The 21108-nt window shown below is 43.0% G+C and overlaps 1 protein-coding gene across 3 annotated transcripts in view; it reads left to right on the plus strand.

Moving 5' to 3' along the window:
- Positions 1-498: 498 nt before the first annotated feature.
- Positions 499-21108, plus strand: part of DIXDC1 (DIX domain containing 1) — a 77719-nt gene continuing 57109 nt past the window's right edge. The window contains exons 1-2 of one of the 3 annotated variants that reach the window (XM_037065571.1): positions 509-914; positions 5102-5163. In XM_037065571.1, coding sequence (XP_036921466.1) covers positions 5146-5163 — 18 coding nt within the window. In that variant the 5' untranslated portion in view covers positions 509-914; positions 5102-5145. Of the gene's footprint in view, positions 915-5101; positions 5164-21108 lie in introns of all 3 variants that reach the window. The other 2 variants (XM_037065572.1, XM_037065570.1) reach the window with 2 other exon arrangements.

A 21108-nucleotide genomic window follows, 5' to 3' on the forward strand; every position in this document is an offset into this window, starting at 1 on the left:
CTGCTCTGTTTAACATTTTAGAAATTATTCTAAAAAGACAGAAAGGGATATTTTGTTGAAGTCTTGGTCATCCTTGGCTTACCCTTGATATTTCTGTTGTGATCCTGTGTGATTTGTTTAGCTCTATTTCTAGTAAATGTGTCCTAATACCATCAGTAACTAAAGTTTTCTCTTTTTTTCTCTCCTTCTGAATGTCTCTTCTCTTTCTGATTTTCTCTCCCTTTTGCTTCCCCTTCTTTAGCCTAACCTCACTGTCCAGGCCCCATATGGAAAAAGGTTGCTGTTTTCAGCTAGTGGCGGGGGTGGGGGGGTGGGGGGTAATAAGCCTATGATTCGCTCCCCTTCCCATTCACCATGCAGTGGGTACTTGAGGCCCTAAATCAGATCTTGTGTGTGTGTGTGTGTGTGTGTGTGTGTTTGTGCGTGCGCGTGTGTGCGCACACGCGCGCGCAGTGTGCGTTCACTCAAACATGCTTGCCTGCAGACCTGGTTTGTGCATGTGTAACTGCTAGCACACGCACAGGCCAGCCTGCCGGCACGCTCCCCCGCCCGCAGTGCTGTCCCTCCCTCAGGCCAGGCGGGCGGAGGCCACCAGCGAGCACCGGTCCAGCTTGTGCACACCCACTGTTTCTATAGGAACCACGGTAGTGCCCCCGCCCCTCCTGCAGAGGCCTCCGTAGGAGCATGCCCAGTGGAAGCCGCTAGTTTGGCTCAAGTCTGGGCTTCCAGTAAGTGGCTTGGGGGACTCCGGAGAAAATCCCAATGCGCTGAACCGACAGTCTTTGTGTGCAGTGGGAGGAGGAGGCGCGGCAGCCTGACCTGGAGGCCCCTCTCAGGAGCCTTGGGCAGAAACAATGCTAGCTTGCCTTACCCGGGGGAACTTGCTGGACGTCCTGCAGGAAGGTTTCAATGAGGTAACTGCTCCTCCCACTCCCCAGTTCCCTTCCCCCAACGCTTCCCGCCTCATCTCTGGAAGGGGTCTTCCTCCACACCCCACCCTCACAAGGACCCCAGAACAATTCGCCTGCAGAGCTCTGAAGGGGCTAAGGTGGTGGGTGCCGTGCAGAAAGATGGGTGGAGTGGGAGAAGTGAAAAGGGCCACCTACCACAAGCTGAGTTGGGCATTGACCTTCTCTGGCAGCTTACCTGAGCCCAGAAGACAGGACCACGTATTCAGAGGTTGTCTCCTTCCAGAAGAGGTTGTCGCTACTCTCGCGGGGGAATTCTCCCCAAGGAAATTCCTTAATATTGGGAAAAGTGCTCATTCTATTTCAGAAGCTAACAGATAAGCTGAGGGAAGTGTGGGGTGGCATTGCATTGGTAGAAAGTTTGAGAGAGGGCAGGATGAGGAGGTGATCCATATGAAGTGCCCTCTTCGTGTTGATATCTTTCACTAAATCCAGGACAACAGATTTCGGCACAACCAAAGGCGTGATTGGCAGAGAGGACGTAAGAGGAGAGAGGAGGCTCGGGTTTCTGGGCCCAATTCTGGGGAGTCAGCATTTGCTCCCTTCTGTTTGAGACTGGGGACCCCAACCTGACAAGCAGCATGGGGGACAGGCTGGCTAGGGTCTTTTTCTCTTCACTGTTTTCTCTCACAATTCTGTTATATATTCCATTTCCTTCTCTTGCGACTCAGAAATTTTTATTTAGGACCCTTCCCATTGCGATTTGCACCATGGCTTTCACTGCTTCCGAGCCCCACCCCTTTGGGTTGCCCTATCCCAGCATCCAGGGAGACACCTGCAAGGACCCCCAGATTGTTAGTTGTGTCTTTCTTCTTCTTTTCCTTTCCACCTCTCCCTAGCTTCCCTCTCTTTCTTAAATTGAAGAAACAATGTTTTTTAAAACATTTTAAAAAATGCTTTTAGTTAAACAACAAACATATGAATACACTCTTAAATATGAACATTACCAGCACGACCAAGTGCCTTGGCCACCCCTTCAGTCTTGCCTTTTCCCCAGAGATAACAATTCTCGTGAATTTGTGTGTAAGGCTTTCTTTCCAGAGCTGCTGTACAGGCTCTTTTCTTAATTCCTGTGTCTAATTAAGGAGTTCTGCTGCCTAACCTGTCCCAGAGCCTCCTCCAGTCCTGGCCCGCTTGCCCCAGCCTTGTCCCCCATAGAGGAGAACTACAGAGATGCTATCCCGACTTAACCTACTGAACCAGAATTTTCATTTGGCTGAGGGGTATCAGCCTTCAGGGAAGGGCAGAGTTTGCATCCTGCCTGTACTGTGGGATCCTCATCTATGTGTCAGCCCCCTTTGGACACACATATGGGAATTGTTAGCCAAGAGCTGGGAAGCCACCTCTTTGAGTGCTTCCAATATTCCTGATTCCTCTTTTCTCTGCCTTTAGGCCTCCTCTGGTCTCAAGCTTCATATGTCTGACTTAACCACCAATTATTGCAGAAGCCCCTTAGGTCTTTCCTCTGGCCTCCCCCTTTTTAAACTCAGTTGCCAGGTATCGGGTCCTGCTGTCTTATAGGTAGGGGAAAACCAGCAGAATTGGTCCTACTCTTTGCCTTCTGTTCATTTTCACTTCCAGACCTTTCCACTGAAGAGCCAAAAGGCTTGGCTGTCCGTTTAATGCTTTAGTGTGTCCATAAATGCCCTCTGACCTCCAGTTCTTTTAAAACATAAGGGCAAGGGAGAGGGGGAGAGTTTCCTTTTTGTGGTGGTCGCGAGTCTTCATGAAAACGATAGACACAACTCTGTTATTATTTCATCTCTAGAACAATGCAGTAATGCCTCTTTTTTCTCTTCCACATTTGATTTTTTACCCACCTTGTAAACCTCCCTCCTCCTCCCCTACAGCTAGCGTGTAACCCATTCCCTTTTTTTTAGTGGATTTGAACTCTGACAGCCAAAAAGTACTTTTGGTTTCTCTGAGAAATTGACATAATCTAAATAATAGTAATATGTTAAATTTCAAAGGCCCTTTAAAGTTTAAATAATTCTTTTATACACATAGTAAATTGAACAATTGTTTTCATATACTGCGTTACATTTAGTGCTACTGAAGAATGCTGTGATTAGTTATTTCAGAATTGATGGCACCCCAATTGACCTATTCCAGCCTCTAGGGTTGTTTAATAGATGCAATAATATTCAGTCTCTTTTTTTATAGAGTCGTGTGATAAGGATGTAGATAGGGACGTAACAACCAGTGTCAGAATATACTTCATTTCCTCCGAGAAGCTCTCCTTATTGAGTCTAAGAATGCTACCTGAGCCCAGTCATCTCTGGGGCATAATCCAAGCATATCTGAAGATGTTCATTACCTAGATGCTTTTAAGGTTTGTATAGTTAGGGCTGTGCCCTTATTTTCTATGACAGAGAAAACTGCCACGGGAAATGAAGCTGTAGCCCTAATTGGTTAATTATTAGGGTTCCATGCGGCAGAGAGAGACCCTGCCCTATGAATCAGGGCTTCCTCCTACCCACCGTTGGCTCTGTTCTCAATCACGTACCACTATGCATAACTGTGCATGACAAAATTTTCTTCTTTCATGTTCCTTGAATAAAGCCCTGGTCTCAAGACCCAGACACGTTACTCACATAATTGATCCGTGTTGGTGGTTTCAGTGTAGCCCCTTATATTGATGTGGGTAATCTGCTTGTGAATTTTCCACAAGTTTTGGCTACTGCCACATTCTGTAGCCCACCCCTGCTGTCATCCTCTTCTCTCAGGTTTTGGGCCTGGCCTTTCTATAGTTTACACTTGTTTTCTCTGCCACCTACTATTGATGTCACATGGACATTGCCTTTGGTTAAGGTGCCAACACAAATTTCTGCAAGTGTTTTTCTCTGGGGCCTAGACTTTCTTTAAATAGTATTTTGGTGCTTGTGTTGGATGGTTTTAGTAGACTGAAAACTATAATATAGTTTGGCCAATAAGCATTCATTCATTTACTTATTTAATAGTTCATTTATTGGGCCCTGGCTGGTGTATCTCAGTGGATTGAGCGCAGGCCTGCAAACCAGAGGATCAAGGTTCAATTCCCGGTCAGGGCACGTGCCTGGGTTGCAGGCCAGTTCCCAGCAGGGGACCCACGAGAGGCAACCACACATTGATATTCTCACCCTCTTTTCTTCCCTTCCCCTCTAAAGGTAAATAAATAAAATCTTAAGAAAAAGAAATTCATTTAAAAAAGTTTATTTATTGGTTGAGGGGATGGATAAGATCATTGAAAATCACCTAATTCCTGTTTCCAAGGAATTTATAGGGAGATTCATAGCTGTACTGAAAAAACCATAATAGAATGCTTAATGTGTGATAAGTGCCATAAAAGGGGTAGTGTTTGTGGGGATTACAGGGATATCTTTTACCAAATGATATCATGAAAAGTACCAAATGTTTACCAACTTACCTGCTTGCTGAAACCAGACTTTTTTTTCTGCTTGTTGGAAAACATGCATGCAAGTATTCATTCAATAGACATTCACTGAATGATTGTGTTTACCAGGCACTGTGCCAGGCTCTGGAAAAATGTCGAATAACAATGAGTCTGTGCCCTAGTGGAACTCACAGGGCAATGAAAATAAACAAATGTTCAAAGTATCAAACTTGGGAAAATTGTGGTGATGAAGGAATCCTGCTTGTCAGGCAGAGCATACCCATGTCTGGCTGGACTGAGGATTGCCTGAGGGACTGAAAGTTTTGGGAATCATTTAAAATGTTGATCTATAGGAAATCCAGTGCCTGAGACTTAACCTTTTAAACGCATGACCTGGGAGACTTTCCATACCCGTTTTTCTCCATGTAGAAATTTAAATACCACGTGGAGATTCATCTGCTTGGCAGTCCCTGAGAAATACAGGAAGAGCCTTCGTCTGGTGTCATTCCCATAAGGGGCATAGGGTGAGTGAAGAAGGGGATTGGCATGTGGAGCAGCTACAGGGTATCTCTCCTGAGTGCCTCATGCCTTCAAGCAGAGGCTTTCAGACATTTCCACTGACTTCCTCTGTGCTTTGCTGTAGAAGTTAAAGGCCAGTTAAGTCTTTAATGTAACAAAGCATCACATTCCCCAGCCTTCTTTTTTCTATCCTGACTGATTTCTCCTCTCCTCACCCAGACTCATCGGCTTTGTTCCACAGGAGTCAATGCCAGCTAAACAGATGCTCCCTGGCAGCAGGCTATCATGCAGCATTATGTGATGGTGAGTGATGGCCTGGCCAGGCGTGTGGAGGAGCAGCGATAGGGCACTCTTTGCCAGGTGCCACTCCCCCACCGTTGGCCTTGTTGTCTAGGCTGTGAGGACTCAAACTGAAGGAAATTTTTTGGACTGTATTTCCTTATTTGTTATCCCCAAACCAGGCTCTATTTCAGTGATCATGGACATAACCTTCAGTGGTCAGATGTGGTAGGGGGATAGGGAACAATCCCGGAGGCACTGGGGGGGACTCCATGCCCTGTTTTTACTATGGGACATTCATTGATACCTCATCCACTCATTCATTCGTTCATTCACATGAATTCATTAACACTTATCTTGTAACATGCACTTGTAAAGAACAGAGTGTTTACAGAGCTTGTGACTGATGAAAATTTAAAAGTCAGGTTAGGAGGTGAAATTTTTCAGAAAGTCTTTAGGTTTTTATTTTCTGGTATATTATCCTTTAACCACTGGGCTGAACACTAACATAATGAGCCCTTGCCATGTAGGGAGGAAGAAAGTTAATATTTTTACTTGTGAACTTTATTTTTACCTAATTAGCCACCAATTCAGTGAACAGGTAACCTTTCCTGGTTAAGTAAAGGCCTATAGGAGTTAATAGGGAAAAAAATACCATGTTACATTCTTTTACTGGCAGAATTTAGACCAGCAATAACTCAAGGTTTCCGAACTTCCTGCTTCCTCTCAGCTTCTCAGCAGTGGCCCCACCCCCACCTCCTTAGCTTCCGCTGCTAGACAGAGTCTCAGCGCTGGAAACAGATATCTGGTTTCATGGTGAACTGATTTCCCTCCTCAGCCATTCAGATCTGCGGAACTCTCCAGCACACCACAGGAGTCCTGTTGCTTTCTTGCTTGTCAGCAGGAAGCCATAAAGCCCACTCCTTCGATGTTTCTACACTAGGAATGGTAGGTCCCACAGACTTCTCTGGTAAAGTCCAGTCAGTGCTTTTGCAGCTCTTAATCAAACAAGTCCTCTGGAGGAACTCTCTTTCACCTTGAGGCTCAAAGGAGATAGAAAGCAGAGTCTGAGTTTACAAACTTGTTTGGAAGGAAGGGCAGGTCCCAAAGAAAAACAGAGAAAGCTACTTTTGGCAGTGGGGAAGCTTTCAAGGTCAAGGTGTCCTGCACAAATTAAGATGGTAGACAGAATTGTTTTTATTGGAAGAGTTTACATTTATGTTGTAGGGTTACTTGGAGTGTCTTAGAGGAAGATGGAGAGTATGGGGTTGCTGAGGTCCCCTCCCCATACCAAACACTCATAGCTTGAGAGTGGGTCAACCTTGTCAAGCCAAAATTCTGCTTAGACAGCTTTGACTGTTGCTGCATCTGCTTTTCTTTCCCCTGAGATCTGATCCAGAGGGTTATTGTAAAAACCCTCAGTCTTTCTAGACCTCTGGATTACTTAGGCATTGATGCGGACACCGGCCTGCTGTGTCTGTGGCGTTATGGATGGGACAGGATACATTCACGTGGACTACCGAGTCCTGTGGAGGAAAGGAGACGGCACAGCTGCACTCTCAGGAAGAGAGTGCCCTGACCCTTGCCTAGACAAGCTTTTGTTGGGTTCAATTGGCATAGGAATACAGGTAAAGTTCGTTCATCATTGTTGGGCAGTAAGGATCAAACAATAGATAACATACAAAGAACTCTGAGGGCCTTTTTTGAGCCAGGGTTGAATAGTTAAATGGCCATAAAACTTTGAGGAACAAACTCACTTCCTGCTTGGACCCTTATCATTTAATTGAGAACATTCCAAACAAAGCAGGTTTCACAGGATTTTATGTATTTTTTCTTAGGCCTGATCACCGGGGAATCCACCCTTTCCAGCACAGGGCTGCACCACCCTCTGTCATTGTTTCAGGCTTAAGTCAGGCAGAGGAAGTAAGGCAGCCAAGAGATTAGGAGACGAAGACAGAAAGAGGACTCAGACTATGTCAAAGCCAAGGGGTGAGGGTCCATTACCTTTCTTTTCTGTAGCCCCCCAAGTCCTTCCCTAGGGCCTCCCTGTGATCATGCCTGTTTTAGGTTGTTCCCCGCCTTGGGGAATCTTACCCATCATTGGCTAACTGATCAAGCATCTGGGGCCAGTTATGGATGAAGTAAAAGGAGCAGAAGCAGTGCTTCTGCCAGGGAGATAAGCTTTGTCTCCTTAGTGGCTTATGGTTTGAAGGTTGCTCACTCAGCTTTAGCCATGTGGGATTATAGCTTCTGAAACCAGGCAGGGCGTTTCCCAACAAGGCATCCTAGCTTCTATGGAACACGTTAGAAATGTTAATTCTGGATCAAGAGTAGTTCTTTGTGGTCACAAACATTGTATGTTTGATGGTCTTTTTTGGTTGTTGTTGTTGGTGGTGGTGGTTGTCTAATGATCTTTAATTGAAATATATATTTTTTATTTTAAAGGTTTTTATTTATTTATTTTTAGAGAGGGAGGAAACGAAGGAGAAAGAGAGGGAGAGAAACATCAATGTGTGGTTGCCTCTCGTGCGCCCCCCACTGGGGACCTAGCCTGTAACCCAGGCATGTGCTTTGACTGGGAATCAAACCAGTGATCCTTTGGTTTACAAGTCAGTACTTAATCCACTGAGCCACACCAGCCAGGGCTTTAATTGAAATATTTTTCTTTGTAGTTCTTAACTAGTGGGCATTCTACTGTACCACTGCTGACATCATTTATGATGTCTTGAGGGTGGTGGCCATCAACACTGCAGTGCATAGCCTAGACAGTCCCCAGGGTCTCTTTAGTGGTTCAGGAGAGTTTTCTAGCTAAAGATCAGTGCTGCATCTGTCAGGCAGTGCGGATGGTGTCATCAAGAGTGATATTTCCACTGTGCTTAATGGGTTTTTTTGGTTTTTGTTTTGCTACTTTCTGTCTCTTGGCAGTTCTATGAGGGCTTTGATGATCAAGGCAGAGGCAGAAAGTGTTGAAACCAGAGAAGACCAGCGTTGGTGCTGTCCATCACATACCGACCCAATAAGCAGAGACGGGATGGAATCTTTGTAGGTGCTTATTCTGATGGCCGGCAATTTGAGAAGATGGCTGGTTCATAACCTAATGGACCATCCTTACATTTTCTTTCCAAGCCATCCTTTTTATAACAAAATGCAGTGAGGGGTTTTGAAATTCAGGGAAAATTAGATTTAAAAACTGCAATGTTCTCGCCCTGGGCAGTTAGCTGTTCCTAGGGGCAGGTGGTCATCTGTCTCTCTCTGGAATACGATGACCCAGGTGCCTCCACTTGTTCTCCAGGTGGTCATCTTTAGCAGTGCCCCGGGAGGTTGGCTGTCTCTCTTGGGAGCCAGGATGGGCCTTATCTGTAGTTTCTGAAACAATAGCTTTAACACATGCATTACTTACCAGGCTTGTAACTACTTACCTTAAACTAAAATTTCCCAACTCTTGAGTCCCCTATCAGCATTACTTCAGTTTGAGCTTTTCTGTTCTGAATGGTCATTTTCACTGTAATCCTCAGACCCTTAACAGTTGTTGCTGGTAGAAGTGGGGCTCTTTCACAGGATCACAAGTATTTCATGGACCCGTTCAGGGGAGAATGTGGTGTGGCAAGATTTATTAGGATGGAAATAGAAGGCTGCCTTGAGGTTCCTAGTGTCGTACATATGTCCATCCCACCATGGGAAAAGTCCAGTTGTGTCCTCAGCAAGGCTAACAGAAAGGCCATTGTCCACAGTTTTTGTTTTATTGTCCCAGCATTAGCAGACTCAATCCCTGTCCAGGTAGCTTAGGGCTGTTCCTGGCTGTGATGCTCCCACCTGGAGCCTGCATTTGTAGTCCACACAGCTGCTAGACCTGCATGGTTACTATGGAGAGAATGCACGGACAAACAGGGCAAGCACATGTTTCCAAGTGAGAGAGAGAAGGGCTTTGTTCCCTGGGATTGTATTATCTTGGGCTTGGGAAGGACCAGGAGCTTCTTGAAAATAACCAGTCAATCCCAAGCTTTTGCAGGTTTGTACTAGCCTGACTTCCAACCATCCATTGTTTCCCTAGGCTAGACTGGCCAGCCTCTATGGTTGCCGTTTTGGCTCAAATTGCACGTGTGCTTACCTCCCCTTGTTTTCTCCCTTTCCCCAGTGATCTACAGGGAACAGGCCTGTGGTTCTATGGGCAGTGTGTGAAGCTATAACTTCCTGGTGAAGTTACAGGCCCATGTTCCCCAGCTAACCCTGCTTAACAATGTCTGATTCCCCTTGCTTGCTTTCTTTATTGATAACTGGCTAACTACCTACACCAACACAGTCACCAGTTGCTTTGGCCATGTGATCACCAATTTGTTTTGGAGAGACTCCGAGGGCTGATCTTGGAGGCCAGGATGGATAAGGCACCAAGCTGCCCACCAGTACACCTCAGGTATCTCAGGTATATGAACAACTTTGACCTAGTTGGGGTTGAACTTGGTGGCATAGTGGAAGCAGCTGGTGTCAGATGAACCTGGATTCAATATGAACAAAGCGAGTCGCACTTAAGCCTCTGCCAAGCCAAAGGCCGAAAGTGTCTTCCTTTTTTTACTAGTTTGGTTGCATGTGCCAAGATCCCAACTTGAAGTAGCAGAGATAGAAAGTCGAATCTACTGACTCATGGAGTCCAAGGAAAGACTGAAAACCTAAATCGTGGAATGGGCAAGGATGGAGCAGAGTCTCAGTGAATATCAAGAACTCAAGCACTGATAGGATTTTTCCCTCTCCTTTTTGCCTCTTATTTCTGGTTCTTCCTGTGGATGGCTTTATGTGCTTTCACTGCTGATGGTTTTCTCTCTCAGGTGAGCAACATGGTCTATGGCAGCATCTAAGTTTTATATCTTACAACTTTGTCAAAGAGAGGTTGGGAGAAATAGAGAGAAAGATGATGGGGAAGGTGACTGAATCTATTCCTAAATGCAAGATCAAAAAATTTCAGAGATCTACTGGGCTTAACCAGTCAACTGTGGCTGGTGGAGGGAGTGATGTAATGGCAACTCAGTCCTAGGGCCTAGCGTCGGATATGAAGAGGGGGCGTGCTTCTGCGAAAGAGGGAGTTTTGTGAGCTGGACAGACAGCTATGCCAAGAGCTGTTCGTTCCACCTCCAGCCTCTCCCTCTCGGCCTTATTAAGAACTGATTGTGGTTCCATGGAGCTTGTCTATTTCTCTTTTTTTTTGAAAAAGGTTTTATTTATTTACTTTTAGAGAGAGGAAGGGAGGGAGAAAGAGGGAGAAACATCAGTGTGTGAGAGATACATCAATCAGTTGCTTCTCTCACACCCCCTACTGGGGACCTGGCCTGCAACCCAGGCATATGCCCTGATGGGGAATCAAACCAGCTACCTTTTGGTTCACAAATGGGTGTTGAGCCACACCAGCCACTGCCAAGATATATTTATGAATATTTCAGATGTTTTCATTTTGCTGAACCTATTTATTTTGTCTTCGCTAAACAATTGACTTACAAAATGATACTACTAGAAGTAAACCAAATTCAGTGGGTTTTCCCCCCAACTTATGCCAGGACCACTGAAGGGGATATTTCACTTGCTTTGCAGGGTGTACAGGGGCAAAGGTGGCTAGGCTCTGAATTACCCATCCTGGCACTAACCAAGAATCACTGTTTTCCCCTATGTTACTTATCTGGCTTTCACACAAGTTAAATTTCGAGAAAAGATTCTGAGCCCACCCCCCTCAAAAAAAAAAAAAAAAGAAGAAACAAATGGAACTGCTAGTTCAACCACCAGAGAATAACAGTCTGTTGCAAAAAACATATGGTATTTCAGAAGTAGTTCTAGCAAAATATAAAACCAGGGCCTAGGTTTTCAGTATGGGCCTTTTTTAAGATAACATCTTTGTGGCACAAGTGGGTAGTGCGGCTGGTCCTCATGAGTGTCTGATTTGTCATTCAAATCAGTTTTTTCAGAGCCAGCAGTAGGCACTTATAGCAACAACAGGGTCTTGCCCTGTCTCTTGGATACCGAGTATAGATATCTTCAGGTCAAAGACAAGACACAGTGACACTTGGTCTAGTGGTTGGCTCCTTGATTAGACTTAAAGGAAGGGAGAAGAGCTAGTCCTTGTAACCCTTCACCTGTGGATCAGAACAGCCCCATCAGAACAGCTGTGAATCCCTGGTCTCTTGGTTAGATGCCATGTAATAGGTCTCTGTCAGCATGCAGACATAGTAGTGACATGACATGACATTCTTCAATGAAAAATCTTTGTCAGTGATTTCACTGAAGGCATGCTTATTGTTTCTTTTTTTATTTGTTTGTTTTTAAGTTATATGAATCTGGGCAGAGTAGTAAGTATCCTCAGCATCTCAATATCTGCCAGTCTCCTGGAATGCCTCCAGGATCCATGATGAAGGTAGTGGAGCGGCCTGGTTTCTTGGCCATCCCACTGCAATGACCGTCCCCCTCTGTGCCACTACCACAATGCCATGTAGCAAGGCTACATGGGAACCACTTCCACAGAATTGCCTACCCTAGAAATCTTGAACTCTGAAACTCTACTCTCTCCCTGGAAGTGGGGGTTTCACACTCCTCCATTCCCATCCAACTTATGTTCAGTGGCATCAAGTTCTCCTCTCCTTACTCTTCTGTGTTCTCTCAGTTTATCTATCAGCTCTGCTTTAATGTCTTCTCCCTGGTGCAGATTCCAAGACGAGTCACTTCAGGGACAGTCTCACCACCATCCTCACTTCTCTGGTGATTGATTGCTGCTTTTCCTCTGACCGATTCTAGTAGTTTCCTCCACTCACCGTTTCGGCCTGCTAGAGGAAATCACATAAACTCGCAGGTTGATTCAATGGCAAAGTTATCATTTCCAGCCCTGTTGAGTCCTCGGTACCATCATTGTTCTTTCCAGCCTCCCACAAGGTCCCTTTCTGGAAGCCTCCCTCATTCTCCCTGTTCCTATCACTCTCAACAGATAAACCTATCTATTTTATAATGACTAGAGGGGCATTTAGAGTTGGGCTCCTTCAGTGTCCCCCTTTCCCACCTCCAATCTTCCCATGTACACACTCATCCCTGCCTCCTCACTATCTTCCTCTCCTCTGGAACCTTGCTGCATTGTTCACGCCCCTCCCCTTGCATCTGTTTCTCCTTAACTAACCTCTTCTCTCAGCCTACAAATGTTGTCTCATACTCAACACCCTCATCCTCTGTTCCACCCTCATCGCCAGCTACCCTTTCTCCTCCCCTCACTGCTTCTGTTTTTATACTTCTTGACATCTTCTCAGTTCACTGCCATTTGCTTTAAACCCCACCACTCTACAGTATCTGTTTTCAGAAAGGTCACCAATGCCTGTTAATTATTAAATGCAATGGGATCCTTAGTTCTCAACCAGACTTTTGTACATTTGACCTTACTGACCACCCATCTTAAAATTCTCTGATCACTGGGTTCCCACCCAAGGTATTTTCTCTTTCCCTCTGATGGCATGTTCTAAAACCATTTTTTGTTGCTCATTTCACTTTCTTGTTCCTTTAATGCCGATATATAACATTCTCTACCCTGCACATTCCCTTTTCTCTCATTGTATGCTTTCTTCTGGATTGTGGAAGTACATTCTTTGGAGTATGATGCAGTGGGTTCAAATTCCATTTTTATCAGTTATCAGTGCTCTGATCTTGAGCAAGGTTTCCACGTGGAAAATGGGGCTAAAAATACCACCTTTGATGGTTGGGTTTGAAGAGCAAAGAAGACAGGTGCATACAGTGCCTCTTGCAGTGGCTGATGAAAATCGCCACTTAGTACATTTTCATTCTCTTCTTTCCCTTTCCTGCCAAATAACGTCTTATAGTTCACCTTACTTGTATGCCCAGGATTTGGAGTCAGCACTGAGTTCAATTCTTGTTCTCACACTTACCAGCATTGTGGCCCTGGGCTTGTTCTTGCTCTGAACCTTGGTTTCCATGTGTGTGAAATGGGAATGATAATTTCTCACAGGATTACTGTGCATGTATGAAAAATTTATATATGAAAAGATACAGTAAAGTGGTTAGCACAGTCCCTGGTGAGTGGTAAGTGCTCAGTAGATGGTGGTTATTACCTTTCATTTGCGTCTGTGGTTGTACCTGCCATACATAGATCCTCTCAAACAAGCACCTCCCACCCTCACCCCTTGTGCGCTACACCTGAATTTTGCCAGCTGGCTGTGGAACATCTCTACCCTGATGTCCTACAAAGAGTTGAGACTCTTATTCAAAGCTGGACTCTTTGCTCTTTCCCTACCTGGATCTTCACTCCATTTCTGTTACACTGTTGTCATCCCGCTAGTCATTCAGGGTGGCTTTTTGGACCCTCTCTTACCAGTCACCTCTGATTTGTTTGTGGACTTTGTGATTTTGTGATTCTACTGCTTCAGTCTAGGCTCTCATCCTCTCTCATTGGAACTGTTTCCTCATTTCCTGGTTTGTTTCTCCCAACCTGGATGTTTCTCTTTCCCGTATTTGGCGCCGTGTCCAGAGTGACCTTTCTAAGATGTGGGTCTCACAGTTTCGGTCTCCAGTTTCAAAACTCCAGGCTTTCCTGCTGAGGGTCTTCAAGCCCTAAGTCTAAGTGCTGGTAGGCCTTGTGCTGACCTATGTCTCCATCATCATTGCCTCCCCCCACACTAATTTATTAACTGGCTCTTCCTCCAAGATGCCATATGCCTTCACAGTTCTTTTTAAAAATCACCTGTCCCTAGGGATGCCCTTCTCCACCTGACAAACATCCTTAAAAACGAGCCAATGTTTCCTTCCCTTTTGGCCCTTCCCTGACTCCCATGTCCTCACACATGTTGCTCCTTCTGTGCATGAAAAGCAGTTTGAACATTTCTCCATTGTTGCAGTAATCACTTTGTAGCATAGTTATTAATGTGCCTGTAAGCACGGGGTTTGGCACAGCTCCTGGAAGTGTTGATTGATTAGAATAAACGAATGCATGAAATGACAGGGTCTGGAAGGATCTTGGGAGATGGAATCTGACAGGTTGAAATTTGTGAGAAGTAAATGTGGATCAAGAAGATCAATCTTAAAAGATAGAAAGTGGAAGAAATTGGTTTATCAGCAGAATGTGTTAAAAATTACAAGTTTTTGTTGCCAGCATTGTGTGAGTCAACAGTGTGAGATGGTAACAAAAAAATGAAAGGAAAGAGAAAGGGGAGGAAGAATGTGAAATTTGGGGAATAAGGATGCTGAGTGTCTGGTTTTACACTACAGAATTGTGGTTGTTTCTAGGTATGATTTTAGAGGGACTTAGTCCAGAATAGCCATAGTTATTTAAAGTACTTTTAAAAGATTTGTTGGAAATATCAAGATGGGTAGTTTTATCAAGTAGTTTTACTGGCTAACACAGTAAAAAAAGGAGAAAGCACAAAAGATAGGATAAGTGCTAATGGAGAAATAACCAATGAAACAAAAAACTTACTAGTCTTTGCAAGTCTATGCAAATACGTTTTAAAATGTTGATGAAATAAATAATTTCCTTGGGGAATTCTGATTATCAAAATTGCTAGAGACAGAAAATTTAAAAAGACCAATTTTTGTAGAAGATATAAGGAAGGAACTATTCTTCAAAAAAGGTACGAGGCCCAGATTATTTTACAGGAGAATTCTGCCAAACCTCTGCGTACCAGACAATCCCAACGCTCTGGAAATTGTTTCAGAGTATAGAAAATGTGGAGAAAGTTTGTACTTCATATGAAGCGAAGATAATACTGATACTTAAATATGATAAAGACGATGGAAAAAGAAAACTACAGACTAATTTTGAATGCCTATGAAGTGCCCCATATATAGTACTAATATAGCACTAATATATATTCTATTAACGAACAGACTCTAACACCACATTAAAAATATAATTCACTATGGTTAAGTGAGTTTAAGTGCAAAAATTAAAAGTAGGCTCATTATTAGGAAATCCATTAATAATTTTATAGCACCATATTAATAGGTTTCAGGAAAAATAATCATAAGATTCTCTTCATAAATGATCACAAAACTTTCAACATTCAATATCCATTCCTCATAAAAACACTCAAGAGAATATGACTCGATGAATATTTTCTTAATAAAAAAAATATATGCTTCTAAAATCAGTAACTTACATGTAGTTTTAAAACCAGTAACTTATATGCAGTTTTAAAATCAGTAACTTACTAAATTGGGGAACACTTCATGTATTTTCTCTAAACCCAGAAATAAGGAAAGAAGGCCACTCTCTCCATTTCAGCATTACACCAGAGGTATGGGCAAATGCAGTGAGACTAGACAAATTGATTAGAGGCACAAGGCTTTATAACAAAGGGAAACCGTTTTTTACAGTTGATGTGATAGTAATCCTGAAAACCACAGAAGATCATGGATAAAACTCATACAATTAAAGATAAGGTAACAAGTTATAAAATTAACATACTGAAGTCAGTTGCTTTCATATACATGAAAAGTAACTGATTAGAAGATGTAATGGTAATAAAGATCAGAACAGAAATAGACAAAACACACTCTAAAAATACAAAAGATCAGTGAAACACAAAGCTAGTTCTTTGGAAAGATAAATAATATTGATAAACCTTTAACCAGGCTTACCAAGAAAAAGACACAAATAAAATCAGAAATGAAAGAGTGGAAGTGACAGCCAATATCACAGAAATACAAAGGAGTATAAAAAATATAATGATAGAGAAATCTCATTTGTAATAATAAAGAAGATAGACTACATAGCAATGAACTTAGCAAAAAATGTGTAAAACCTACAGGAAGAAAATGTTAAAATACTCCTGAGAGACACATTTGAGCAAATGGAATGACATCACCAGTTATTGAATAGGATGATTGAACATCATAAAGATGACAGTTCTCCCTAAATTAATTTATAAATATAATCCAAATAAAACTTTTTTTTAAAGATTTTATTTATTTATCTTTAGAGGGGAAGGGAAGGAGAGAGGGAGAGAAATATCACTGTCTGGTTGCCTCTGGTGTGTCCCCTGCTGGGAATTGGCCTGCAACCCAGGCATGTGTCCTGACTGGGAATTGAACCGCGATTGTGTGGTTCGCAGACCCGTGCTCAATTCAGTGAGCTACACCAGCCAGGGCACAAATAAAACTTTCAATAAGCTTTTTGGGGAAGTTAGATAAATAGACATAAAAGAATAGTCAAGAAAACACTAAAAATAATGAAAATTTTTTTTCAGAACTGGAATGAATAATTCTAAAGTTTACATGAAACCGCAAAAGATCATGAATAGCCAAAACAAACTTGAGAAAGAACAAAAAAGTTGGAACTATCACATTCTCTGATCTCAAACTATACTGAAAAGCTATAATAATCTAAACAGTATAATTCTAGCACATAAAAAGACACATAGATCAATGGAACAGAATAGAGAAACCAGTAATAAATCCTCACTTGTATGTTCAGCTAATCTATGATAAAAGAAGTAAAAATATACATAGGGGTAACGACAGTCTCTTCAAGTGGTTGTATGAAAACTGGACAGATACATGCAAAAAAATGAAATGACTAATTTCTTCCATCATATCCAAAAATAAACTCAAAATGGGCTAAAGACTTAAATGTAAGGACTGAACACAGGAAGTAAACCATGTGACATCAGTCTGAGTAATAGCTTCGTAGACATGTTCTCCTTGAGCAAGGGAAGCAAAAGAAAAACAGGACTACATCAAACTAAAAAGCTTCTGTACAGCAAAGGAAACCATCAACAAAACAAAAAAAGGCAACCTACTGACTGGGAGAGTGTATTCACAAAGTATGTATCTGATAAGGAATTAATAATCAAAATATATAAGAAACTCATACCACTTAGCAACATGAAATAATTCGATCAAAAACACCAGAGGACATTTCTCCAAAGAAGACATTTCTCCAAAGAAGACATATGGATAGCTAACAGACAAAAAAAAAATGCTCATCATCACTAATCATCAGGGGAATGCAAATCAAAACCACAATGAGATACCACCTTATACCTGTCAGAATAGCTATTGTCAAAAAGTCACCATGCCCTGGCTTGGTTTGAGCATCATCCTGTACACCAAAAAGTTGTGGGTTCTGTTCCTGGTCAGGGCAAATGCCTAGGTTGTGTGTTCAGTTCCTGGTCAGGAAGCATATGTGAGGCAGCTAATTGATGTTTCTCTCCTTTCCTTTCTCTAAAATCAGTTAACATGTTGTCAGGTGAGGACTTAAAAAAAAAAAGTCAAAAAAGAACATGTCAGTGACGATGTGGAGGAAAGGGAACCCTTGTGCACTTGTTGGTGGGACTGCAAACTGGTACAGTCCCTATGGAAAACATTATGGAAAGTTCTAAAAAAACCTAACAATAGATATATGGCTCAGCAATTCCACTTCTGGGTAGATATCCAAATAAAATGAGATCATTAATTTAAAAAGAGATACGCACTCCTATGTTCACTGCAGCATTATTTACAATAGCCATGATATGGAAGCAACCTACATGTCCAGTCATAGATGAATGGATAAAGAAAATGTGAAACACACACAATGGAATATTGCACAGCAATAAAAAAGAATGAAATCTTTTCATTCAGGACAACATTGATGGATCTAGAGGGTTTTTTGCTAAATGAAATAAGTCAGGCAGAGAAAGACCAATACCATATGGTTTAACCTACATGTGAAATCTAAAATTAAAATGAACCAAACAAAACAAACACAGACTCAGAAACAGACCAAAGGGGTGGTTACCAAAAGGGGTGGTAAAAAGGGGAAGGGTCATGTAGTCAAGATATAAGTTTAGAGAGTGACAGATGACTACTAGAATCAGTGAGGTGATCACGTTGTAAGGTATAAAATGTTGCATCGCTGTATTCTACTCCTGAAACTAATATAACCAATATAAGATTGTATTACTTTGACTTCTGGCCAAGATAGAGGTGTAGGTAGACACACTGTGCCTTCTCACACAACCAAAAGAAGGGCAACAACAAATTTAAAAACAAAAAACACCAGAACTGACAGAAAATTGAATTGTGTGGAAGTCTCTGACAACCAAGGAATTAAAGAAGAAACATTCATACAGTCTGATAGGAGGTGGAGAGATGGACAGCCATGTGGAGAGGACTCAAGGCAAGTTGTCCGCTGGTGATCCCGAGAGGTAGGGGATTGTGGACTGGGCAGTCCCACATTTGCATATAGATAAACTGGGAGGAACAACTATGGAGTAAGGGTTCCACTGTGGGGAATTAAAACACCAAACCTCTGATTGAAAACACCTGTGGGGAAATGGAGCTCACGTGGAGGCTTATCAACAGGGGAGTGAGAGGGGGGAAAAAAGGGAGAAAAGGTACAGAGAATAAATAGCATAAATGGTAGGTAGAAAATAGACAGGGGAAGGGTAAGAATAGTATGGGAAAAGTAGAGGCCAAAGAACTTATATGTGTGAAACATGGACATGAACTAAAGGGGGGGAATGTGGGTGGGAGGGGGTATGCACGGTTGGAGGGGGGAGTGAAGAGGGAAACGGGACAACTGTAATAGCATAATCAATAAAATATATTTAAAAAGAAAGAAGTACAAATTGGAAGGTACAAAATAGACAGGGGGATGTTAAGAACAGTCTAAGAAATGGAGTAGCCAAAGAACTACTCCACTATATGCATGACCAATAGACATGAACTAAGAGGGGGATTGCTGGAGGGAATGGGGATATTGGGTTGAGGGGGATGGGAGAAATTGGGACAACTGTGATAACATAATCAATGAAATTTATTTTAAAAAGAAAAAAACACCTGTGGGGGTTGAGGTGGTGGGAGAAACTCCCATCCTCACAAGAGAATTTGTTGGAGAGACCCACAGGGTCCTAGAAGGTACACAAGCCCACCTGCCCAGGAATCAGCACCAGAAGGGCCCAATTTGATTGTGGGTAGCAGGGAAAGTGACTGAAAACTGGCAGAGAGCAGAGCAAGTGGCATTCCCTCTCAGACACCTCCCCCAAATACAATGCCACAGTGCAGCGACGTGGGTTGCCCCACCTTGGTGAACACCTAAGGCTCTACCCCTTACTACATAACAGGCATGTGAGACAAAAAAAAAAAAAGTGGCCCAAATGAATGAACAGATCAAAGCTCCAGAAAAAAGACAACTAAGTGATGAAGAGATAGCCAGCCTATCAGATGCAGAGTTCAAAACAATGGTAATCAGATGCCTACATAATTGGTTGAATATGGTTGCAAATTAGATGAAAAAATGAAGGCTATGCTAAGTGAAATAAAGGAAAATGTATGTACAGGGAACCAACAGTGAAGGAAGGAAACTGGGACTCAAATCATCATTTGGACCAGAAGGAAGGAACATTCAACCAGAACAAAATGAAGAAACAATTAGAAAAAATGAGGAGAGTTTTGTTAACCTCCAGGACATTGCCAAATGTTTCAACATCAGAATCATAGGGCTTCTGGACTTCCGCCAAGATGGAGGCATAGGTGGAAACACTGTGCCTTCTCCCACAACCAAGTTTGAATACAACAAAGGTTTGGAGAACAAAGACACACCCAAAGACCAGAAAATTGAATTATACCGAAAGTCCGACACGACGAACCGTTCAACACGAACGGTAAGAGGGGTGGAGCCAGCATCGAGCAGGGTCCGGCAGGACAGATCCCCCAACCTAGGCATGCAAGTGGCCCGGACCCAGGCAGGGTATGGGGCAGACTGACTGCAGTCGCACATTCTCGCACAGTGAGACGGACCATGCAGGCCCCAGGGGGCGAGGGCTGACGGTGGTGGCACACTCGCATGCAGTGGGACGAAACTTGTGGGCCCAGTGACAGTGGCAGCTGTGGCACCTGTGACTGCAGGGGTGGGAGGCGGCAGGCTGCAGACGGGACGCCATTGTTCCTCTGTGACCCCGCCCCCACATACAACGTCACAACCCAGCAACTGAGTTGCCCTGCTCTGGTGGACAACTTAGGGCTCCGATCCTGCTATGGAACAGGCACGAACAGCCCAAAAGATGGCGCAAGAAGAACTCAAAGTCCTAGAGCCGATAATTCTCAGTGATGCAGAAATTGCCAGCCTCTCAGAAGCACAATTCAAGACACTGTTTATCAGGATGCTCACAGAACTGGTTAATTATAGTCACAAATTAGAGGAACATATGAAGGCTAAACTAATTGAAATGAAGGGAGATGTCCAGGAAATCAATAGTGATGGAAAGGAAACTGGGACTCAAATCAATGGAGTGGACCAGAAGGAAGAACAAAACATCCAACCAGAAAGGAATGAAGAAATGAGAATTCAAAAAAATGAGGAGAGGCTTAGGAACCTCCAGGACATCTTTAAACGTTCCAACATCCAGATTATAGGGGTACCAGAAGAGGGAAAGAAACAGCCACGAGTGGAACACTTACTTGAACAAATAATAAAGGAGAACTTCCCCAGTCTGGCAAAGGAAATAGACTTCCAGGAAATCCAGGAAGCTCAGAGAGTCCCAAAGAAGTTGGACCCAAGAAGGAACACACCAAGGCACATCATAATTACATTAGCCAAGACTAAAATGAGAGAATCCTAGAAGCAGCAAGAGATAAGGGGACAGTCACCTACAAAGTAGTTCCCATCAGACTGTCAGCGGATTTCTCAAAAGAGACCTTACAGGCAAGAAGGGGCTGGAAAGAAGTATTCCAAGTCATGAAATCCAAAGACCTACAGCCAAGATTGCTTTATCCAGCAAAACTTTCATTTAGAATGGAAGGACAGATAAAGTGCTTCTCAGATAAGGTCAAGTTCAAGGAGTTCATCATCACCAAGCCCTTATTATATGAAATGCTAAAGGGACTTATATAAGAAAAAGAAGATGAAAAATATGAACAGTGAAAGGACAGCAAACTCACAGTTATTAACAACCACACCTAAAACAAAAGCAAACCAAGAGGACAGCTAGATCAGGAGTGGAACCATAGAAATGAAGAACA

Source organism: Sturnira hondurensis, unplaced genomic scaffold (genome assembly GCF_014824575.4).
Source record: "Sturnira hondurensis isolate 20B ecotype Veracruz unplaced genomic scaffold, ASM1482457v3 Scaffold0015793, whole genome shotgun sequence".
NCBI lineage: Eukaryota > Metazoa > Chordata > Mammalia > Chiroptera > Phyllostomidae > Sturnira > Sturnira hondurensis.